A 25,827-nucleotide genomic window follows, 5' to 3' on the forward strand; every position below is an offset into this window, starting at 1 on the left:
CTACCTCATAGTGTCCTTCTTTCCATAAACCATCCTTTCTAATTTTCTAACCCATACATCATCAATTCATTTTTCTACCCTTTTCAGCAAAAAATCCATAAGGAGTTTCCAGTAACTGCTAAACATAGTTGTTGAACTTCTCTAGACACACAAATTAATTTTGCTATCTCTGCTAGTTCTGTCATCTTCATCAACCATTCCTCTATTGTTGGTGTTTCAGTGTTTTCCCATTCTTAGACACATAATCTCCCAGCAGTAATCATATATAATACACACACACACATATAAAATCATCATCCAAGGTTCTTTTCTAATTGGCTGTCCATTAATCCCAACAAGAAAAGTTCTGGTTTCAACGGAACGTTGAATTTTAGAGTCATTCAGCCCTTCATAGAGCTGCCATATTGCAGTTTTGCAACAGCCAACAAACTGAGGAAATCCGCAGCTTTCTCATCCCAGCCTGAAGATAACCTTAAATTACCATTTCCCAACCCTGAATGCCTCCACCTGTATTTTGGTCCTCCCACAGCCAAGCAACTCTGGGTCCAGTCTAAAAACAATGTTTTCCCTAAGATGTACTTGGCAAGTACCATTGTACTAAGGTCACAGTCCCCAGAATCTTGTGGCACCTTAAAGACTCACAAATGTAAAGATCTTGGGACCATTTTTTAAAATGGATTCTGTTACCAAAACGTATGTTAACTGAGTTCATGAATGCAAGGACTATTGCCTTATTCTTTTATCACTTCCTCACGCAGCCCTTTTAACAGTTGTTGAACTCCTTTGTCAAAACTAAATCCATCTCATAGATTTCATTCAATATACTGTAATCTAGGATGCTTATATTAATAACAAGATAATTAATATTAGGTTTCATAAGGGATATCCAATCTGATTCCATGTGATTTACACACTGAACCATAAACTAACCGGACTGAGCTCATACACCCGGTATTACAAACCAGGAAAACAAACAGACTTAACTTAATAATAATTCATAATCGTGTTTATACTTACCCTGTTTTCCCCAAAATAAGCCATCCCCTGGTTGATAAGCCCAATCGGGCTTTTGAGCGCATGGCAATAAGGCCAAGTGCTTATTTCAGGGTTCAAAAAAATATAAGACAGGTTCTTATTTTTGGGGAAACACTGTATATCTGTTATCTTATACATACTTGACAAAATAAATTTTTAAAAAAGCGTATTGTGAGAATGCAGCTGAGCTTTTTCCTGATTGATTAGGAGAAGACAATCTCTGTTCCTGGCCCACTGAACTGAGGCTTTCTTTCAGAAAGAGGTGAAACAGCTCAACTGAATAGAAATCCTAGTTTAATCCAAGGTTTCTCTTTGAAGTCCACACAAACAAGTTGCTCTAAAGCAGTGTTTCTCAACCTTGGTAGCTTGAAGATGGGTGGACTTCAACTCCCAGAATCCCCCAGCCAGCAGCGCTGCTGGCTGGGGGATTCTGGGAGTTGAAGTCCACCCATCTTCAAGCTACCAAGGTTGAGAAACACTGCTCTAAAGGTTGAGCAACGCTGATGTAAGCCAACCCTGCCTTGGACCTTTAACATACGCGTCTTCCATTCAGCTAGAAGCCGGGAAGGCCGTACCATTCTTCGCAGGCGTGGGGAGGCTACTGAAAGGCAGTGGGAAGATTTGTCTTCCCGGGAACGGATGCAGATGGAACCGCTGAGTTGGATCTGAGCGCAGGATATATTTAAAAAGTCATACTTCGGGAGAGGGAGGAGTTTGCCCGGGATACGTTCTTAGCCCTTCCCCCCCCCACGTCGCTGAGTGGTAGAGTCCATTCCCCACCCCTTCTTTCTGTCTGGGCTTTCGGGAGGAGAGCTGCTGCTCTTGCTGTCGCCGCTGCAATTGGCCATCGTTTTCCTTCCACTTGGGACCTTCGGTGGGTGAGTGAGTTTGGGGGCGAGAGAGCGCAGGCTGGGGATCCCCAAATGTCGAAGGGAAGAACTGGGGCTGGGATCCTCGCTTGGGTTCCTCTGGTTTGCTTTAAACGGAGGGCAATGTAGAGGCCAAATTTCTGGGTTCTTGCTTGCTTTAGAAGAGGAAGGGACCGGTTAGGAGTAGGAAGTAGGGACAAGTTGAGAATCTAATGAGAGATTGCAAAAAAAGGGGAAAAAAGGCAAAATGGCATTGTGTGGTATTCCAGGTTCTGGGCCTAGGAAATACTGAGGTTTCCCATTCGAAAAAGGTTCAGTTCCTGCCTTTTCAGCCAGGCGATTGCTTGTCAGCCTTGGATGGATTGTTTAAAAAGTTTTAAAAAAATAAAATAAAATTGTAGAATTTTAAAGAGCAGATGCTAGGTGGCTATAAAAAGAGAGCATCCTGTTTCCTTGGGAAAGAGTAGATGGGGTCCATGCTGGTTCCTTGGCATGATAGGTTTTTTTAAAAAAAGAAAAGAAAATGAAATCAATGTCTTTTATCCATAATATTGGCATAAACATCTCTTTTTGGACACTTTCGTTTTTCTTCCTTTCAAAAGTTTTGTGTTTCAGAATGAACTCTGAATGCCAGCCAGCCAGGCTGAGACCTTATCATTTTTCAGGTGGAATTAGAACTTCTTTTCAAGAGGGATGTACTCGGTTGACAAACTCCGAATTTTGAAATTGTGTCAGGAATTTTGGTGCCTTGTAAATCAGTTTCTGTTGAGCTTTTTAAATGCAGCAGAATCATGCTTAGTTTGAGAAGACGCTCTTCTGTTGACTTGCTAATGAAAGCTGGCAGGAAGTGTTGTGTTTTGTTTAGCAAGTAAAGGAATTAGAATCAGGATACTGGAGGTGGCCCTTGGATATAATATACATTGATAGCTGAATTGTCATAGGTTCTGGACTTCTGATGCCTCTTGAGGAAGCCTAAAGTATGTGAGCCAAGGATGCCTTACAGTGGTAATTTTTAACAGAATCTTCTTAGAAATTAATATTTACCAAGTGCTCTGTTTTAATTAATGTCAGATACCTGAAAGGGATATGTTTTTCAGAAATTAAAGACTAACCCTGTGATACATTAGGGATATAGACTGAACTGAATTCCATGTTGTGATTTGGGGGAAAAAGTGAATTGGAAGGTGGGAAGATGGGTGTGCACACCTAGCTCCTGTTGGCATGTTCTTAAATGTGTCTTAAAAAGAATTGCTGTGTTTTCCAAGATCCCTTTTTGTCTACAAATCTCAATCTTTGCACATCTTTAAAATATACTGGTCTGATTCAGAGTGTGGATGCACTACTAGCTGACATTCGTAATCCCATATATACCCTTTTTTCCATGTTCTGACCCTCCTTGGCCTTTTTAAAATATTATTTGGGTTCAAAGAGATTTTGGGTTTTCCTTGGGTGGGAATAGTCTTCATGTGTAATTTAGAATCTGTTTCCATTTGTTCTTCCTCCCCCCAATATACCTGGTCTCCAGTTTGGTTCAATCTGGTTCTCTCTCACTCATGCAATGTTAAAAAAATTGATATATAAATAATAGATATGATTGTCAGCCCTAGGAGATAGATCTGATCAAGAAACTGAGTACCCAGGAAGACTAGATATATATTTTATAGGCCATAGTAACAGAATATTGCAAGTCAATGCTTCTCCCCTCCCTCATATGTATGCCCTACTGAGTCAGGGACTAGCCAGCCCCAGTGTTTTCCTAATGCTATCTCCTTTCCCAGGCTTTAATCACCAGGTTAATGCATACTTCTGTTCTTGTTTCTGTAATGGCTTCTGAATATTTCCTTCAACCCCTTCTCCATGGTTTTCTTCAACTGTGGACTTATTTTTCTGGATTAATGTCGCCCACTGAATAATGCTCACTTCAAAATAGTTTTGGTCTTATTCTTTTTCTCCAAAGTATGTGTTTGGGCTTTTATATATACTAGTCTTTGTGACAGGTGGAAAATTATAATGGCCTTTTATGATACTTGGCAGCAGTTTTCCTTGTTATGTAATACATGACTTTAAAATGTTTTTAAGTGCACCACAGAACAAAAGACAACCTCAAATATACACTTAAGAGATTGGCTTCTTATTATGGTATTGGTATTGCTTAGAGATAGAGTAGTGCCTCCTACTGGCTTTGGGGAATTATTGGTTGTGTTAAACTAGAAACCATTCCCTTATAATAGTTTTTCTTGTCATGATGGCAAAGCTGGCCTGCTCATTTAGAACAGAAAAAACGCAAAAGTAATTCAGAAATTCTTGATGGAGATTTGAAATTTATAGCAATAATTCAGAGGGGTTGGACTGGATGAACTTTAAGGCATCTTCTCTAACTTCTGTGAAGTTTTGACCAACAGGTTTAATCATGACAATAAAATTGCTAAACATCGCTAAAATGAATAAATATATTCACTTCTCTGTCTCTCTTGAGATTTCTGTGTAGAATACTTATGATTTCCTTTAGTTCAGATACATAAAACATATTCCTGACCTTACATTAAAAATATCCCTGTCTTTTTGCCCTAGTGGTCCCTCTTAGGACTTTTCCTAAAAAGTGGATCCCACATGTTTGAACTGTGACCACACTTGAATCAAATACACTTTTATTGATACAGGCATTATTGTAACTTTTTTAGGCCAAATAGTGCCCCTTCTCTGTTTGCAATCCAAATTGGCTTCTGTCCCAGAATTTGATGAATTTGTCCCTGGAATGAGGAGTTGAAAGAATCTCTGACATCTGGTTGGTTAGGTGTCTTTTAAAAAAAAAAGAAGATAGAAGTACTGTTTGCCTTCTGAAATCGAATAGCACGTTACATTCTGTCTCTGTCGTTTTCTCCCCTCACTGCCTTCTCTTTTTGGGACAGAAGTTCATTTATGACGTGATGAAGTGAAATCTTGCCACAAGTGCAAGGTGGCAGGATTTCATTAGATTCTGTTGAGAAAGAGCTTGGAGAGATCCAGGAATGATAATGGGGGAGGGAGAGAGAATCCTGTCATTGCTAATTCAGACTTTTTCTAGTAGGCCTAGAAGGAATAAAAAGAGTAAAAAGTGCAGGAAAGAAGCAAGAAAACAATAGAATTAGAAAAGAAAGAAAAAACAATACAGTAAAGAATAAAAAATGTATAAAGTGACTTGTCATCCTCACCCCAAATATAAGCAATTTCAGTGACCAGGTCTTCTTTTAAAATACAACCAAATGATATCTTCTTCACATATCCTGTGTCTTATCTATAAACAAATCCATAAAGCCTTGGCATTTCAGTCTTGATGTCAGCAAAAGTTGATGAAAGGTTTCCAAAGAAAACATATCTATTTTAACCTTGATCAAATACGCTAATGTTATATTCCTTCTGCATCTTAAAAGACCCTGAAGTCTAGAGAATTGGTTCCACTGTCAGATTACCCTTACGATTAGGATCTTTCTTTAGACGTTCAAGAGTCTCTTTACTTGTAACTTAAATCCATTTTTCTATGTCTTGCATTCTGGAAGGAAAGACAATAAATTTTAACCTTTTCCTTTATGGCATTATTTCAGTATTTGAAGAGTGCTGTCATTTCTCTCCTTTGATGGTTTTCCTCCAGGCCCACTTCTCTTCATAAAGTTTGCTTTCTAGTGCCTTGATCATCTTTGCTCTGGTCTCTGAACATGCTATGATTTTTCTGAATTCTTCCCCAAATGTGTCCAGAATTTGACCCAGTACTTGACCAAAGTGTGCGTATATATTTATATATATCTATATGTATATATCTCTGTCTGTCTGTCTGTCTGTCTGTCTGTCTGTCTGTCTGTCTGTCTGTCTATCTATCTATCTATCTATCTAAATAAATAAATAAATAAATAAATTTATATGCTACCTCACTCTTAGCAATTCTGGGCAGTTGGAAATTTACCCCTCCCTTAATGCAACTTATAGTTGTATTTGTCTTCTTTTAAGTCACATCATGTTTCTAACTCATACTCTTTTATTTTGCAGGAACTAACAACAAGTCAGGTATCTCCCATTGAATACATGAGGGTTTTCTTTTGTTTCTTATGTTAACGACTTTGCATTTGTTCTTGTTTCACTTTATTTGATCACTGTCAGCCCATTTCTCTAGTGAATTGAGACTACTTTGAATTTTGCCTCTCTAAAGTGTTGCCACCCAATTTTGTACCGTTTACAAATTTGATAAACATTATCTCATAATTCAATCTTTAATGAAAGTAGTGAAGGATAGAAGACTCAAGACTGATTCTTGTGACCTTCCAGTTAATACCTTCTCCAATCTAATGAAAATACATTGGTATGGTGGGCACCAAATATTTTTGAGCCAGCTTTGTGTCAATTTAATGTCATGCTATCCTATTCACCATTAATTAAGCTTCAGAGGGAGAGAGACATTGCAGCTTTTTTTATAAGTTCTTTGGCAAAAAAACTTATAAAATAATAAACCTTGGCCATCTCAGAGAGGGGAATGAATATTCTATCAATTCCCCATTACAGTCCCTCCAAAGATCAAAGATCTAAAAATAGAAGATGAAATTATGGTTTAATTCAGTGTCACAACAGTCTTAACATTCATAGATCCGGAATTAGCCACCTGTCCATAGCACATTATGCAATACACAAGACTTAGCCAAATACAGGTAGTCCTCCACTTACAACCACAATTGAGCCTAACATTTCTGTTGTTAAGTGAGACATTTGTTAAGTGAGCTTTGCCTCATTTTACAACCTTTCTTGCCACAGTTGAGTGAATCACTGCAGTTGAGAAATTAGTAACCCAGTTGTTAAGGGAACCGGACTTACCCCTTGACTTTGCTTGTCAGAAGGTTGCAAAAGGTGATCACATGACCTTGGGACACAGCAATGGTCATAAATACGAACCAGTTGCTAAGCATCTGAATTTTGATCACGTGACCATGGGGATGTAAAGGTCATAACTCTGAAAAACAGTTATCAAAAATCAAAATCAAATTGTTCTGTTCCATTGTAACTTTGTTCAAAGTCACTAAACGAACTGTTGTAAGTCGAGGACTACATGTACACAAAGATTGAAATACCCAGAATCATGGACCTCATGAACCCTGCCTCACTAGTTATTTTCAATCTACCAGCAAATCAGAAGATCACCCATGGTGGGCTCAGTACTCTCTGGTTTCACAGTAGAGTTTTAATGCAGCATCTAGAAATTATAGCATCACCACATATACAACCAAAAGTATGGATCTAGTATGTAGATGACACCATCATAATAATAAACACTTAGAGATGATACATGAAATGATCAGCATCTTTAAAGGAATATAATTCACAAGAATGGAAGAAAACAACATATTACCCTTCCTGGATATCCTCATCGGCAGAGGAAAGTGTATATAAATAGGGAGCAAACCAGGGGTGGGTTCTACATTTTTTTACTACCGGTTGTACCCTTTGAAGTCCTGTGACGAGTTTAAACAGTTTTTTTCCTTCTAGCCGATCAGCTGGGACTCTGGAGGCAGCGAATAGATTGGGGGCGGGGCCAAATAAAAACTAAGAATAACGGGGGGGCGGGAGAGCCCAGCTCCCGAACAAAGAGAACCAGTTCGGTGACATCATATCATCACCGCTACTGGCTCGGCCGAACTGGGAGGAACCCACCACTGGAGCAAACCCCACACTTGTTCCACTGATGATATTACTTAATTGGATAATGAAGTAACTGACCAACTCAGAGCACCAAGGATTCCACTTGATAAAGTCCCTCTCCTGGTAATCTGTGATAGATGACAGTGGCAAAATTTTCCTAGCAAATTTGCCCATTTTTCTCTTTAGAGATGGACAATTTTCATTTGCATGTGCCTGTGAACTGGAAATATTGGCTAGGTTAGCAGGACTGCCAGTTTGCTTGAGTTATTTTATCCCAGACTGATGCAATTGACATCGTGGGACCAACTTCCAGAAAAATGTTCCCAGAATTGCATTTTTAAGGATCAGCTGAAGCTTAGTTTAAATTAGCATGCGAGCAATTGCATATGATGCAATGAACCAGCAAAATCGTCCTCCGTCTTTGTTGCTGACTTTAAAATACCCCCATCACTTTTAGAGTAGTTTGTTTAACACTCTTTGTCTTTAACTGTAAAGCAATTCAAGCATAGGATGGTGACCTAATTGGAGCCACCATTGCAGGGTAAAGTCTTCCCTGCCTCTGTTCCTCTTGGAAATGAAAAAATGATGAAGAACGAGTGAATAGTATAATTTGGATGGCATACCAGATTATGTCTACACTAGACAATTCAAGACCAATAGAGAATATCTATCTGTATCACGGGATTGAACCAGGGAGTTCTTGGCGCTTCCCAAGCTTGGTTGTTCTTAGCCATATGAGTTTGAAATTTGAACCAATGGCAATGGATACAGTATGCCATAACATTATTGGCTTATTTTGATTTATTTTGGGGGTTATATAAACCTAATGCAGTAATGGCTAACTTTTTCCGGACTGAGTGCTGAAAGTGCATGAGTGTGCTCATGAATGCGCCCAAACCCCCAAAATGCAATGCGTGCGTGGCCCCGCACATATGCTCTGCCCCCACACATGCACGTGCGGCCCCCTGCATGCGCCCTGCCCCCATATGTGCGGCCCCCCATGCCCCTCTCCCCCAGTGCATGCGCATGTGGCCTCCCCACATGTCCCTGTCCCCCGTGAATGCGCGGCAGAGACCAGCTGGCCGATGGGAGGTGCGCGCGCAAGTGCGCAGCAGAATTGAACTGGGACGACGGCTCACATGCCATCAGAGAGAGTGCTACGTGCCACCTCTGGCACGTGTGCCATAGGTTCGTGATCACGGACCTAATGCATAATTAGGCATCTTACAAAACTAGCCACTATTTTAGATAATCTGACAGTCTGAATTTCCATGTTCAGGTTAATTCCAAAGTAGTCTGCAAATTACCGATCTTGTTTTTCTGCTGTATTAAGTCATTATTTTTCTCAGGTTTATGGTTAGCTTCCCAAGGTATCATTTTTACAAAAGTGTTGCCTTTTGGAGAAGCTCTGTTTCATGTCTGGGCTGTAATAGATCCTTCCAAGATGGGTTTATATAAGCTTATTCCCCCCCCCCTTTTCTGGCCCTAAGAAGAAGTTTCCAGCTGATCTAAATTGAAGCTGATTTTGAGGCTCCTTCTGTATAATCAAATTGTCAAGATTACTTTTAGGCAGCTGTACTTGATTGTGGCTTTGATGGAATAATAATAATAAAGAACTAGCTGTATTCACTCTTTTCCCCCAGATGATGTTCACTTATGCCCTGCTTAGTCAGTAACATGAATTATATGGGAATGTGATTTGCAGTGATCCTATTGAATATTGGGAATGGGCTCTGCAATTCCACCCGTCTCTTGTTTCCAAGCATTCCTTGGCTGAGCTTGAACCCTTGGGAGCGTATGCATTGGAATTGCTTCCTAGAGTGGTAGTCTGGGACAGGGATCTCCAACCTTGGCAACTTTAAGACTTGTGGACTTCAACTCCCAGAGTTCCTCAGCCAGCAAAGCTTGAAGTCCACAAGTCTTAAAGTTGCCAAAGTTGGAGACCCCTGGTCTGGAAGATTTTAGTCCTTTATGATTTTGCTTATGAAATACTCTAGCTCTCTGGCTGGTCAGGCTCATTATGGCCTCTTTAAGGTCATAAACTTAAACCAAGGTTTTGTTAAAAAAGCACTTAGTTTATTAATATAATAGACCCTATCTTGACTATCACAAACTATTCGCAAACTATCCGACAGTTTTTGGGCTACACTGATTCCTTGTGCAGACCAGAAAATGAGTAGTTAAGGTTTTTCCGTATTTTGTTTCAAACTTTATACTGATGAGTGTTGTTTGGGGGGTATTGTTGTGTTGAACTCAAATAATTGTGACTGGTTTGCTGTTTGATTGAGCAAATTCTGTCTTACTTACCCTGTTTCCCCAAAAATAAGACATCCCCTGATAATAAGCCCAATTGAGCTTTTGAGCGCATGGGCTAAAATAAGCCTCCCCCTGAAAATAAGCCCTCCCCGAAAATATTTAAACACAGAATTGGAAATCAGGTAAGACGGCAAGAGGAGCCCCATCTTGTTCCATGAGCCCCAAAATAATAAGACCTCCCTGAAAATGAGAGTTTGAGCAAGATAAGAACTGCCCTTTATAAAGAATGAAACCTATGGCTGCACCATGTCCTTCATGGCTCCTGTTCTGATTTAAAAGCTCTGTCTGGAGTAATGTTACAGGCAGGGTGGATAAAAATCAACGATTTTTTAAAAAAAAATAAAAAAAATCAGTTTTTTTTAATTTAAATCGGATTTTTTTTATTTTTATCGAATCTATTTTAATAAAAAACTTGGGGTAAAAATCTATGGTAAGATAGTTTTCTATTTAAGATACATAAATAATTTAGTTTATTCAGCATGAAATGGAGCTTAGTTATGCAGCATGAGGCTGTATATTCTGCAACACTGGGACTATCGGTGAGTCAACAGTGGGTCAAAGGAGTAGCAGAGATGTCAGTTGCTCTTTAAAAATTATGATTTAAATCGAGTTGATTTAAATCAAGCCTTTTTACTAGTGATTTAAATCATGATTTAAATTGTGATTTAAATCAACTCGATTTAAATCAAATCCACCCTGGTTACAGGTAATCCTTGACTTACGACTCACAACAGTTACCTCCACCCCAAAACAATATTTACAACCCTGTTCCAAAGTTACGTGAATGCATGCTGAAGCTGAGCTAGGGCAACACTGGCACGCGTGCCAGAGGTTCGCCATCATGACTCTATAGCAAACAGCAAACTTCCTTAATAAACAGCAAATTCACTTAATGACCATAATGATTTGCTTAATGACTGTTGCAATAAAGGTAGTAAAATCAGGTCTGTTATATTATGATCCACTTTGTAACTGTCACAACTTGTAATGGGCAGACCCTGCTGTGATTGTAAATTGAGGATTACCCATATTGCAACAATTTGCATCAGGTCTTAATAAGTAAAGGTCAAGTTTATTTCTGAGTGACAGTAAGGATTGGTTTGTAAAATATGCTTAAATTGATTGAATAAAGGTCTACTGCAGTGATGGCTAACCTTTTTGCCATTGTGTGCCAAAAGCGGCGGGAGCGCGGGGGGGGGGCTCGCGTGCGTGCGTGCCCATACCCATAATTCAATGTGCCCTGCCTCCCCACACATGCACATACGACCCCCCCTGTGCTCCCCCCTCTTTTGGCACGTGATGGCATGATAAACCCGGTAGGCCCATTTTTTGGTCTTCCTAGGCTCCAGAGGCTTTCTAGGAGCTTGGTGAGGGTGAAACCAGCCTTCCCCACCCACCCCGGAGGCCCTTTGGAAGCAAGAAACAGCCTGTTTCCTGACTTCCAGGGGGCCCCGAACGTCCAAAAATCAGGTGGCCGGCACACGCATGCGCGCTGCAGCTGAGGTAGGGCAATGCTCGCATGCCCACCGATATGGCTCCGTGTGCCACCTGTGGCACGCATGCCATAGGTTTGCCATCACGGGTCTAGTGTCGTGAGTTCTGTGCAATGTTTCCAAGCTTGGTCAGAGGGAACTTTGGTTTTATGTTCATTTTTGTGGCTATGTATGTACGAATTTATTTATTTGCCATCCACTGAGCCACCATGACTCCAGTAAAAGCAATGAAACAAAAAACAGTGAAAGTAATAATAATGATTTGTATCACTCTAGAAATACAAATGGGGAGAGCAGCAGGATGTGCAGTGGGGGAGGTGGGAGGATCTGCTATTAGTCTAATTGCCACTTTCAGTATGGATTATTAAGTAATCTCAGGCTGGCTGGCAAGTTTTTGGTTCTATGTACTTTGCACCTCCCCCCCCAAATGTTCTCAGTAATTAAATTAGGTGTGTGCTGCAAATGAAGATCTTAGTGCAATGATGGCTAATCTTTTCCTGACTGTGCCTAAAGCATGCGCGCCCAACCCCCCCAAATGCAATGCATGTGCGGCCCCCGCGGATGCGTGTGCCTTCTGCATGCGTGGCAGAGACCTGAAGACCAGCTGGCAGGCGGGAGACACGCATGCATGCAGAGCTGAACTGGGGCGATGGCTCACGTGCCCACAGAGAGGGCGCTGGGGTGCCATCTCTGGCACACTTGCCATAGGTTTGCCGTCACGGTTTTAGTGTAATCACAGCATGCCCAGATAATCCTACATCTGGCATGTTGGACCTTACCTAACTATTGTATCATTTTCATTTCACTAAACTGTAGGCAAATAGACTCTTCAGTTAATTAAAGTACACCCTCCAACACTCCCTGGTGAGGAATTTCCCACACTTGCACTAAGAAATAATTGCAGAGATCAGTAGTACTCATTTTAAATCGGGTTACTTCAGTTTGTTTTCTCCCTCTTTTTTTTTTTTTTTTTACTACTGCTTGCAAAGAAGCTAAGGAAAGTCTACAAACATTTATCCAGGAACACTTGGGCAAAGGTCTTATCTATGGCAGTGTGTTAAATGTCACTAGAATTAGAATTAGAGTCAGCATGAGCACCCCTTTCAGTCAAGTCAGCTTGCTGGAGACCATTACACCATGTTTTCCTCCATTGCTCATCGTTTTTTAAAATCAAAATTACTTCCCTCCCCCCTTTTGCTGCGCAAATAGGCAAAAGAGCCAGCATTTAATCCTGTTGTGTAACATATTTGGCACAGAAGGTCATTTGAAGTGGGAACTAAGATTAATCTTCAAACAAAAGATGATGTTGTAAGAGGGAGGGTTTCTTACATGCTGTATTAAAAACTGTGTTTCGCCAAATAATAGTATGGGAAGGATTGCCTTGCTGTAGTACCCAGTCTTGCAATGTGACTAGCACAGGATATTGCGACTTCTGGTTGGCAAAACTGGTTCCTTCAGATGTATTGGATCACGGCACCTAGCTTGGAGAAAGTGGCTGAACAAAGAAACCAGGTTCACACAATTTGCTAAGCTGTAACTTGATTTTGGCTTCCTTATTTACATCCTGTTTACCACCACATATCACAGGTACCTGGCAGTGTATAATTTGAATAAATACAACGTAACACCAAATAAATCAGCATGCTTGTTAGGAAATGGGGTTGAGGGGTACCCCGGACCGTGAACCAGCTCATGAGCAAACACACTGAGACTGAAATAAATCTGACAGAGGCGTCTTGTGTAAAAATATAATTTACTTTAAAACATTTAAAAAGCACTATGTCTTTAAGAAAGCACATTAAAAACAAAGTCTTATCTTGGTTATGTGAAGCAAGGCTATCTCCCTAGATTCCTCTCCACAATACCGAAACAGTTCACAAGAGAATAAAGCTAACATGAAGATAAGCAGCTTCGGTGTCGATACATCATCGAGGTAATAGAAGGGGCGCAGCACAAACTTCACAGCTAAAAGTCACCTGAAGTAAAAACAGTTCAAACAGCAAACATTGCTTGAAGCTTGTGGGAGGAAGAAGGTCCAGCAACAGCAGTCCCGATGATAGCTTGCGTGCTACAAAACAACAAAAGGCAAGCATCCGTGGGAGTTTCTCTGCAACGGTGTCTGGAGTCCTTATCTGCATTCTTCTCCCATCTGCGGCATTTGCACTGAGCTTCCCGCAGGAGCTGTGCATTTAGGCCTAAACCAGAGTCTAGGCCCGAGTAGCAAGCAAAAAGGTCCTTGCTTATATGGGGAGTTAACCTGCAATTAACTAGGGCGGGGAAGGCTTGCAGGTAATTACAAACAGGAGACGGCTTGATTAAAACCATACTGTTTGTGAGTAGGCAAGTAGCCACAGCAATCCTGGAAACACTCGTGACAATGCTGTACAAAAATTAATAGCCAAGAAAATCAAACTTCAGCCCAATGGTTGAAATTTTGTTAAAGGGCATTCCACAACTATCAAATGTCTTTCTGAATAGCTCTGTTTTGAAGGTTTTCCTAAAAACCACAAACTAAGACCATCTCTGAATCTGCAGAGAGGTTGTTCCAATGGATGGAAATTGTCAACTTGCAAAGCATCCCTGGCCTGCTCTCGAGTTGCCATAGGCCAGGGGGGATGGGAAAGCGGTGAAACGGCACGGCAGCTAAAGACAGATGCACATTCCAGACTTATCACTCTCAAGGCTGTATCCCAGGGTTACCCACAGCGCAGAGGGGAGTGACCTCTACAATCCCGAAATTGCTCTGTTGGCAAATGTGATTGATGACAAACCCTGCGGAGAGGGGGGAAACAGGGTCATGATTGGGGTGTAAATTACATAGGGTCAGAGCTGGCTTCACTTCATTTATCAGAGCTCCTAATAAATAATTGGATTTCTTTTGAAGCTTGGCTCGACACTCATGATTTAATTAGGGCATCCAGAACCCTGACACTGTCAATGAGAAATATTGACTTCTTTACCAAAATCTCTGTTGGGGAAGGACCATCAGCATAGTGATAAATGATAGGCAGGAACCACTTGATACAGGTGGCCTTAAAGGGTACCCACTGCCATGCCATGTAGTGCTTTATGGGTCAAAATTATTTTATACTATTGCTAGCCATCTATTTATTATTTTATTTATTAAATTTATTTGCTACCCATCTCGCCTCAAGGTGACTCTAGAGACATGCCCTGAGATGGATGGCCATGTAAGTCTTTTAAATAAATAAGTAAAATCAACATTTTGAATTTTTCCCAGAACATTATTTATTTACAGGTAAGTTTTCGACTTACGACCACAATTGAGCCCAGAATTTATGTTGCTAAGTGAGAAATTTGTTAAGTGAGCTTTGCCCCATTTTATGACTTTTCTTGCTATATTTGTTAAGTAAATCAATGCAGTAGTTAAATTAGTAACACAGTTGTTAAGTGAATCTGGATTCCCCATGACTTTGCTTGTCAGAAGGTCGCAAAAGGTGATCACATAACCCTGGGACACTACAGCCCTCATGAGTATGAACAGTTGTCAGGCATCTGAATGTAAATCACATGACCATGGGGTGCTGCAGGAGTTATAAGTGTGAAAACTGGTCATAAGTCCCTTTTTTCAGTGCCATTGTAATTTTGAAAGGTCACTAAATGAACTGTTGTAAGTCGGGGACTGCCTGTGTTCTATAAATTTATATGTCTACCTATCATAATCAAATAACACTAAGTGGTTAATAAAGGCATAAAAGCAAAAAAAAAAAACCATAGATGTAAAAAGGACAATAAAAGATTCCTGTTTAAAACATTCTTGAATCAATCAGTGCAAGACAAACTGAACTCTACTGACATACAAGCCCTAAAGCCTGAGGAAAAATCCCAAGTATTTTAAGGTACAGGTAATCCTGGATTTACGGCTGGTCGCCTAGCAGCCATTCAAAGTTACAACCAACCTGAAAAAGAGGACTTTACAATCTGAATCCTAAATTCTGATGGTCTCTCTCCCCCCCCCCCCCCGCCCATGGTCATGTTACTTTGCAACATGGCTGCATTTACAGCTGTTTTGCAGTATCCTGAGGTCACATGACTGCATTTTACAATGGTTGTGCCGAAAGCCGGCACTTCTTGTTTTCGGCAACGCTGTGCCGTAATGAACAATGGGTTCACTAAACCACCGCAATGATTTGCTTAATTACCGCTGCAAAAAAAAAAAAAGGTCATAAAATTGTGTCAGTCATATGACTGACCCATCTTATGACTATGAGGACTTATAATTATAATGGGCAGGCTCCATTAAGATTGTAACTCGAGGATTACCTATACAAGATCAACAGAGTTGAGTTGAGGCTATCTGAACTTAATGGGTAGTAGACTCTTCCATAAAATAAGGTCTGCTCCAAAGAAGGGAGCCTTCTAGATCTAGTAACGTGATATTGTTCCACAGAAGAGACCTGTAGCATACTCTTGAGTATTAGATCTTCTGAGATGAGCCGAAGCCAGCGGAGACAGGTGGTCCCCCATGTATCCTGGCTCCCTTCTTTAGAGGTGTGTAGAAGAACGGTCCCTATCTTGTGTGAGTAGGCAGTTTTTCTTCCTGAGGTCCAGAGTTTTGATGTTATTTGTGAAGGACGATTAAAATAGTCCCATTCTCTCCTTAATTGAAGAGTTTGCTTTATAAAAAGGGAAGTGAAACGTGCGTATGGATGTTTTGAAGAAGAGCGAAGCCCGGAGGACAGCAGAGATGTGGGAGAGACTCTCCAACCCAAAAGCAAGCACCTTAACAGTAGCCTTCAGACATTGAGAAGAATTCTTGGAAGCTACAACACCACTGAGAGGCAGACCTGAGATATTTGGTGGTTGTGGGGTGGAATAGCCTGAGCAGAGTCTGCAAATTCGAGCAAGTTTGGAAATCAAACTAAGCAGCCCCAGTGCAGAGCTCCAGAAACCAGCTCCAGAAACAGGACTATGAGTGTGAGAATGGGTGGGGGAAGTCTATTTACAAGTCTGTAAAGAGTCACCTTGTGGTGAAATGAATGGCAAACAGATTTAAATAATAATAATAATAATAATAATAATAATAATAATAATAATAATAATAATAATAATAATAATAATAATAATAATAATGGCTCTGCATGGCCAATACTTGAAAAGTATTGAAGGCAAAGCTGACCAGAAACTAACTTGGAACTGGTTAAGATCAGGAGTACTGAAAAAAGAAACAGAAAGCTTTATTTTGGCAGCTCAAGAACAAGCCCTAGCCACAAACTGCATGAAGGCAAAAATTCAACATGTTACCACCAACAGCAAATGCCACCTCTGTAATGAGAAAGATGAGACAGTCGACCACCTGATCAGTGGATGCAGCAAAATTTCACAAACTGACTACCTACAACGCCATGACTGTGTTGCTAAGATCATTCACTGGAAATTGTGCCAGAAGTTTGGATTTGAGTACAGCAAACACCACTGGGAACATCAGGTTGAGATAGTTTTAAAGAATGAGAAACTCAAGATCTTATGGGACTTTAGGATTCAGACTGACAGGCACTTGGTCCACAACACACCTGACATAACAATAGTTGAAAAGAAAAAGGTATGGTTCATTGACATTGCAATACCTGGTGATGCACGGATTGAAGATAAGCAGCAAGAAAAACAAAGTATCGGGACTTGCAAATTGAAGTTGAGCGACTATGGAAAAAGAAATCGTGTGTTATCCCGAGTGTAATTGGAGCCTTTGGAGCAATACCCAAAGGGCTACCCCGCTATTTAGAAATTCTAAATTTGCCAGACTTGAACATTTTGACTCTACAAAAAACCACCTTACTCGGAACAGCTTACATCCTCCGACGATACCTTAACAGGTCCTAGGTCCTTGGTTAGGACTCGAGCTGCTGAGCTATTAACCAGCCTCAAAGGCTGTGAATCTCACTAAAGATTAAATAATAATAATAATAATAATAATAATAATAATAATAATAATAATAATAATAATGGAATGAAAAGGGGTTTCCCATGCAAATGGACTGAGATTGGCTACAAGAATTGAAAACCTGGAAAGAAAAGGAAAGATTTAAAGAAGAAATAAATAAATGTAGGAATGCTGGTGTAGGAATAGGACCATAGAGATAGAGAAAATCATAGATTAGATTAGAAATGGAATAGTGATCTTAAAGGAGTTTACCTTTGTACAATAAATGATGACAGCTTGTATGTCTGTCCTGTACCATATTAAGAAAAACCTAACAAGGTGATAACCAGCACGTGAAATTTTACACGGAAAATAATGCATAGATTAGCACCCAGTACAGGGCCTTCAACTCAGGTGTTATGCATGTGTAATGGTGTAGTAGAGAGTAAGGAGGATGATTTGATGGACGTACATAGGGAGGGGGCAAAATGGGCTGAAGCATTTTCAATGTCCCAAACTGCAATATAACATTTGGAGGCAGCAATAATTGTAGCTTCTGAGTAGTCTTGAAAGGCAACTCCATATAGACTTTTGTACAGAAGACACCTCACCCTCAACTGACAGATGACCAACGAGGAGAGAGAGGAACCCTGCAGTATCCACATAGGAGTAGCTGAGAAGTTACAAGGCAAGATGATGCCCCAGTCACCATTAAAGATTCTGTCCACATTACAATGGATTGCAGTACTTTATTAACAAAATGTTGTGCAAACTGAACACAACAGCTGGGATTTTACGGGATTGTTTTTCTTTCCAGCAGGGCTACTGGACAGCAGATGTCTCATAGAGTAAGCGCACTTTGCCTCTCTTATTGTCACATGTAGGCTAGACACGGGCAAATACATGAGCTCAGTCAGATTTGCTACTAGACTTCCTTCACTGGTGCTCCATGTGTTGTTTCTGGCACTTCAGGTCCTGAAGGGTTTTAGTAAGTCACGGTGCCATCTGGGACGGGCTCCAGAAAGAGTCCCGCTTTGAAGCAGCAGTAGGCTTGGCTTGCTTCCAGCTACCGGCTGCTTATTGGCTGCTGAACAGAACTTCCTGTCAAGAGAGCTGGGAAGATCCCCACATACCCTCTGAAAATCCATTAGGGACTTGAGAGAGACTGCCTGAATTGTTTCCATTGCCTTACAGAGGTCCTGGGAGGCCACCATCATAAATCAGCCTGGGGTATGATCTGACTGTGGCCAAGGACATGGGAAATTCTTCCATCTCAAGATCAATAACTGCTCAGACAAAAATGAGAGTGTGCATTGGAAATGTGCATCAGAACTGAGATAATCTAAGACAAGCCATTGTCATCGAAGAGGACATGAGCTCCCAAGGTTTACCCAAGCCCCTCTGGAAGCTTGCAGATTGAAGTCCCACAAAAAGTGTGGGTGCTCCACCACCAAAGCTGATATGTATCAGTCACTTTAGTTACATTTTACAAGCTTTGTAATTTGTATTTATGTATTTGTAATTACAATGGTTTATTTGTTTCTGAGCCTTGGCGGTGCAGTAGTTAGAATGTAGTATTGCAAGCAAACTGCCCACAGTCCAATCCTGACTGGCTCAAGGTTGACTCAGCCTTCCAAGGTCGGTAAAATAAGAACCCAGATTGTTAGGGGTAATATACTGTCTCTGTAAACCGCTTAGGGAGAGCTGTAAAGCACTATGAAGCAGTATATAAGTAAGTGCCAGTGCTATTGATATTTGTTCCGCACCACATCTTGGTAAAGTGTAAATGAGATAGTAATAAAAATTGTCTTTATTTTAATTTGGGTAATCTTTATAACTTGCTGATTGATCTATATACTAGATAAGGTAGTGTATAAGAACACTCAGTTTCCTCTATATCAGGGGTGTCAAACTGGATTTCTTTGAGGGCTGGATCAGCATTGTAGTTCTTTGTGGGCTGGCCGGGTGGGTGGGAGGAGATGGAATGGACGCCTCCTGCAGCACCCTGCCGACCAAAATGGGGCATGAGGAGGGGCCTTGCACAGCCCCCCAGTGCCCCGTTTTCAGCCTGGACGGCCTCCTGCAACACTTTGCCAGCCAAATCAGGGCACGGAGGGGCCACAATGAAAACAGCTCATTGGAAGTAAGTACAGCGCCCACAGGGTAGGTTTATATGGCTGTAATGGCTTCTGTCACCAATTCATGAACCAATGAAGTGCAGTTTTTATAGTTTCCAAATGGTAGCTCTGCCCAGAGCTCATTGCAGTAGTCCATCTGGTGGCGATGTGGTGGATGTGGTGGAATTATTGGCTAAAGGGAAGGGTTTTTTTAAAGAGGCATTCTAATATGGAGTGCCTCTGGGGAACAAAACATCATAGAGCAGATTAATTAAACCTTATCTGTTGGTTCCCAAGGGAAAGCAACCGGTCTGTTGGGATTCTTGTAATATAGGTGATCAACAATAAAGATCTGCTTTGGTCTATATATGCTGAGTTCTGCTTCCTTGCCCCTGACAGTGCGTATGAGTTACCAATTGCCAGGTTCTCTCATTTTTTCCACATTCTTAATAGATCAGCAGACCAGAGTTAGACCCTTAATATATAATGCTGATTTTTTCTAAATTAAAGTAAAAATAATCCTCTTTTGAAGAACTCCCATTCTGTCAGGTTTCGATGCTATCCCGTTTGTACTTGCATAGTTCAAGATCATTGAACATGCTGCCAGAGATGTCTTGCTTATATTGCCAGTAGTTAAACCACGTACAGGAAGTCTTTTTGGCTAAAGAATTGGCAATATCTTTTAAGTGGACGGGGTCTTTAGTTTTTCAGAGTTGCCAAGCAGAGCTTACAATCAGGAGGTTAAAAAAAATAGCCTTGCAGAAACCTGCTTCCCTATTTAGTATCTTCTCTGGAACCAACACTGTTTTTTTTTAGTAGTGTTTATACATTCAGCTTAATCTGATTACTGTATAAATCCATGTTGTAGGTTTGCACAACTAACTATATGGTTTCAATTTACACTAAGCATTAAGCTGGGGCCAGGAGGGGGAACGCTACCAGATTCAAACAAGGCCAACTCAGCATGGTTTCAAATGGGCTTGTTGGGTCTTTGATTGATGTGATTTGAAGTGTTGCATGAATGTTGCTTTTGTGAAAGAGCAAATAGTTAACATAATTTGGATATTAAAATCACTCTAGCAATCAAAATGCCTTAGCAAAGTAGGTCAGGATTTCAACTGGTAGAGCTACTGGTTGGTGGTGTTGGTTGAACTAGATTGCTCTGTCCTCAAGACTTGGAGAACATCTTCCCTACCCCTAATACTCCCTGGACATTCCTTGAGTGTAAGAAGCTAGACATTTTTGATAAACATCTAACCCAAGGGTCTTCAAACTTGGCAAGTTTAAGACTTGTGGACTTCAACTCCCAGAATTCCTGAGCTAACATGACTGGAGGAGGAATTCTGGGAGTTGAAGTCCACAAGTCTTAAAGCTGTCAAGTTTGAAGACCCCTGATCTAACCGAAGGTTGGGTGATATTTTTATGATCAAGAGCTATGCTTTTTAATATTATTTGGGCTCAGTTAAAAGATTCCCTTCTTTCCAAAATGAATTTGCCACCAAGAATTGCACTGCCAGTATACTTTGCTTTACTGCCAGATTTTCATCAGAATGAACTTGGGGAGTTTCAAGACTGAGAGAATGCTATTTGTTCATCTGTGATCGAGCCCAGTACAGTATTCTTTGTTCCAGGATGAACTGGCTCTACAGAATTGCTGGATCACCCCTCAGCCAGCTGGCCAATAACAAGAGTTTTAGGAGTTGTAGTTCATCAATTCCTGGGAAACCTTAGCTGTCCCTGCTTGGTTTTCACTGTGTTTCCTCCAGTATCTCAGAAAAATATTTTAATTCTCAAGGACCTTTGGCTGGAAATGCCAGATTCATCCTTGAATCGCCTGCTGTAAAAGTAAATGGGTTTGGGGTTTGTTTGCCCAAGTATACTTTTTTCCCTTCAAAAGATTGAGGAACAATAAATTGTTAGCAGCCAATCAGGGATCAGAAATATTTGTTTTCATTTATATTACTTATTCCTAATGTTTGAGGTACTCTGCTGGTTTTCATGTGTTATGGATACTTTTGGCTACTGTCCAGACGACAGTGTATTTCTCTCATTCTGCCACCTAGCTTGGTGATTGCTCCAGAGGAATGTAAATGCTATTATTCTCACCACTCACCTTAGTTAAAGGGCTAAGAATTAATCCTCAAGATATCTTGCCCAAAGGTTGCATAATAAGGTATGTGTAATAGGTAATAATTTAAAGGAAGATTTCTTTACAGAGAGCAAAGTATGAAATTTGCCGTTATCAGATATGAGCATGATTCACTATTGAGATTCTCATTTTGTCGCAAGCTCAGGCCACGGAAGAGAAGGAAGGCCATAGATTTATGGCAGCAGGTGGTTTATTGTCATGGTATATGATTGGTATAGGCTGTGACAGATGGTTAAAAAGCTGGCATGGTTTCCCACTTCAAGGTAGTGTTAATGATTTGGTGTTGGAAACCAATCTGGTAGTTTAGCGCTCTGGCTTCAAAATCCAGATAGGGTTTCTCTCTCCTTTTATCCTCCTTTAAAGGCAAAATATACTGCAGCTTCTTTCTATCGGAGGTGATTTGCTAGATTTGAATTCAAGGTTGTCATGGTGACCCTGGTGACTATTGTCAACCCTGTGTTGTTATGGTTACCATGCTATGGGCTTCACTGAAGGATTTGGAGATCATGTTGGAGAAATCTAATGTTCTATTCCCCAGTTTCCTTGACTTGATCCTTGTTACTGCTGACAAAGAAACTGTGGTCAGCAAAAGAGTGAAGCCACGGAGATATTTTTTGCAGAGGAAGGTTGAAATGGCTGAAAATGAAGTTGTGCTTTGGCTTAATGTTTGTTTGTGTTCAGACTGTGTGGTGTGAAAATGAGGTCCTGTGTTATAAATGTGATATTTATCGTCTCTGGAAATAGGTCATGTTGCATAATCAATATGGCTGTGTTACAAGACAGAGATGGAACTCCTCAGGTTGACCCGTCTGCCAACATTTCTCGTCTCACATCTTTTGCATCGCCTACAGATTGAGTTTTGTCATTCATCTATCCCAGGGGTCCCCAAACTTGGCAACTTTAAGACTTGTGGGCTGGCTGGCTGGCTGGAGAATTCTGGGACTTGAAGTCCACAAGTCTTAAAGCTGCCAAGTTTGAAGACCTCTGATCTATCCATTCCGCTGGGTCTATGCATGGTTGGTGTATATAATGCACCACACAAAGTCAGGTGTTGTCTTGAGCCCTTCAGCCATACATTGATGCAATAGTGGAGAATATACTGTATGTAAGTAAAGGCTGAACTGTTGGGTGCTTGATTTTCTTCTTCCTATTAACTAATCTGCTGATAAAATGTCTGCAAGAGAAAAATTAAGATTCAAGAACATCAAGAATCCAATAAATTAATGCATTATAAGAATTGTAATTAAGCTGATAAGACTTAAGAGTAGGTTTTCAGAACTTTCAACTTCAAATGTTTGTTCCCTGGCATGCTATCACTTGCATTATGTACTTAATGAGTGGAATTTCAGCTCCTAGAGTAGAGGTGTCAGACTTGCAGCCCGTGGGCCAGATGTGTCATGTGCTGGCCACGCCCACTCCGTTTTAGCGGAGGGGGGGGAAGTTGCAATACATCACGTGATGATGTGTCCTCGGGGGTTTGACATCCCTGTCCTAGGGAAACCAAAGTGACTTATGAGTTGATCATTTGAGTTACAGGTATGAAGCCTCTTTAAGGCTGAACATTTCCACCTCCCAAACCGCCCCCCCCACCAAAAAACCCCCACCCCAGCTGGTTATGTCACCATATTTTTGTCACAGCCTTTGATACCATTAATGGCCATTTTTTCAATTATTTTTTTAAAAATGTGGTTTCTCAATACAACAACAGCTTAAATGGACTCCAGAGGATGATAGAGGACAGGAAGGTCTGGAGGAACGTTGTCCATGGGGTCGCGATGGGTCGGTCACGACTTCGCAACTAACAACAAAAAATACAACAACAGTGTTGTTTCTTTTTTGCAATTTGAATGAGATGAAATGAATGTTTGGAAAAGTTAAAAGTTGTGACCAGATAGACAGAGAACCAGGGTTTTTTTTTGTCATGATTTCTTAGCTACCTGGCTAGATCCAGGCCGCATGCAAAGGCATTATAACCATGGTTATTAGTCACTGTGACTGAGTTCACACACGTGCAAAGCTATAAACCAATCACATTTTGCTTTGTTGCAATTGGTACTAGCCAGTAACTAGTTAGAAGTTACATGTGGCAGAAGATTATAACCTAAATGTCTTAAAGACAAAAACCCTGGTTTTCTGTATATCTAGTTTCAACTCTTAAGTTTCCAAACATTCATTTCACTCATTCTAAACTGCAAAAACAAACAACTTTGTTTTTTTGTATTCAGAAGCCACATTTAAAAAAAAAATGTTCTGCCATCTTCTTATGTTGCATGTTATAAAACTCTTAAAATGATATTATGCGATATAAGAAGATGGCAGAACCTGCCCAATTTCCTTTGATCTTGGAAGCTAAGAAGGAATGGGCCTGGACATGGGCAGCAGGCTCAACTGACAAATCTGGAAGAGCAACACTTTCGGTATTGTTGCCGAAATATGTTTATAGGTGTGTGCTTGCCAGGATCTCACCTTAAGGATACTTTAAACATTCAGGAAGAGGTTGAACTCAAAGTAACCGTATTGAACATGAAACAGTAGCTTCTGTTTGTTGGCCCTTATTATTTTTGGATTTAGGTCTCGTCTTTCCTTCAGTGCCTCAAATGGTGTACATATTACCTGTCCTTTCAGATTTTCTTTGCAATAAAAACCAGGGTGGATTTGATTTAAATCGAGTTGATTTAAATCACAATTTAAATCACAATTTAAATCATGATTTAAATCACTAGTAAAAAGGCTTGATTTAAATCAACTCGATTTAAATCATAATTTTTAAAGAGCAACTGTCATCTCTGCTACTCCTTTGACCCACTGTTGACTCACCGATAGTCCCAGTGTTGCAGTATATACAGCCTCATGCTTACATAACTAAGCTCCATTTCATGCTGAATAAACTAAATTATTTATGTATCTTAAATAGAAAACTATCTTACGATAGATTTTTACCCCAAAAGTTTTTTATTAAAATAAATTCGATAAAAATCAAAAAAATCCAATTTAAATAAAAAAAAAACCTTTTTTTAAATTTTTTTTTTAAAAAATCATTGATTTTTATCCACCATGATAAAAACCCTGCAAGGCAGCTTTTGCTCAGAGAAAGCAACAGGTCCCAAATCTCCGGTGATCATTCATAATTGCAGGTGGATTTGAATGTCAGCCTGAACTGATGCCACATATTGGTTTTCCATCTTTTGCAGCACCACTGGCATGCTTAGTCCTTCCAAAAAGAACTAAGAAGAACATAAGCTTTTGTCTTAAAGGAAGTGGCAGGGTTTAAAATATGCTGCATCACTTTATTTAATTAGGTGCATGCCTGGACTGGTCTATAAGGAAGGCAGGTGAAAAAATAATTTAAGTTAATATGACTTTTCTTCCAGTAGTGCTAGAAAGAGAGAGGGATACACTGGTATGTAATATTTATCTTCCTCCTGGGTTAGAGATCATTTTGCTGGCAAGCTCCTTTTACATGAACGTTATGAAACTTAATGGGAGTGATCAGGCTGATGGTTCCTATCAAATTTCAAGCAAGGTCCAGTCCTGGGTGCAAAATGAAATATAGTTTTGTGGTTTCCTGGTATGTGGCTATGGCTGTTTTCTTCAAGAAATTGTCTCGTTATTCTACTTAATCTGGGATAATCTCCTGGCACTCCCAGACTGAAGCCCTTCTTCTTTTGCCCTGTTTTTTTGACTCCAGAAGATTCCAGATTGCCGATATTCAAAGCTGTAGCAATGTATGTGACATGTTCTTTTTTTATTTCCATTTAGGTTTCATCTCCATGGGGACAGCAGCCTCTAAAGACGAACCCTCTTCTGTAAAGAGCCCAGAGGCTTCATCTGCCTTCAGCATGTTCGACATCTTCCTCTTCTCCATTGTCATTGGTCTCCTGACCTACTGGTTTTTCTTTCGTAAGAAGAAGGAAGAGATCCCAGAGTTTTCAAAAATCCAGACACCAACAGCAGGAGCAACGTAAGTGGTTTAACAGTCAGGAGCACTTAAGGAGACCTGGCTTTCTGGGGTGGGTGGTGGCTGCAGTATGATTGTCTCACATCTGTTCTAAAAATTGAGTGCTGGATTTGAGCATCTTGAATTCATTAAGGATTTAGCCTGCACTGAAAATATAGTCTCCTTGGAGTATTTTTGGCAATACCTTAGTGTACTATTTATGGTATTTGTATGTTGCAGTTGCTTATTGCCCATCCCTGTCCTAGAAAAATGATCTAATTGGCTAGGAAGTACCGGAATATTGTCCAAGTCATCCTTTGGGCCCATCAAGTTGGAGAAGACTGCTGTAGTTCTGTTTGAACTACATCTTGC

At 40.4% G+C, this 25,827-nt stretch overlaps 1 protein-coding gene across 2 annotated transcripts in view; it reads left to right on the forward strand.

The window, feature by feature from the left end:
* Positions 1–1,590: 1,590 nt before the first annotated feature.
* POR (cytochrome p450 oxidoreductase) overlaps positions 1,591–25,827 on the forward strand; it is a 62,787-nt gene continuing 38,550 nt past the window's right edge. The window contains exons 1-2 of one of the 2 annotated variants that reach the window (XM_034420927.3): positions 1,591–1,909; positions 25,278–25,479. In XM_034420927.3, coding sequence (XP_034276818.1) covers positions 25,289–25,479 — 191 coding nt within the window. In that variant the 5' untranslated portion in view covers positions 1,591–1,909; positions 25,278–25,288. Of the gene's footprint in view, positions 1,914–25,277; positions 25,480–25,827 lie in introns of both variants that reach the window. The other variant, XM_034420928.3, reaches the window with a different exon arrangement.

This window comes from Pantherophis guttatus, chromosome 1 (assembly GCF_059756535.1).
Source record: "Pantherophis guttatus breed Tessera chromosome 1, ASM5975653v1, whole genome shotgun sequence".
NCBI classification, from domain to species: domain Eukaryota; kingdom Metazoa; phylum Chordata; class Lepidosauria; order Squamata; family Colubridae; genus Pantherophis; species Pantherophis guttatus.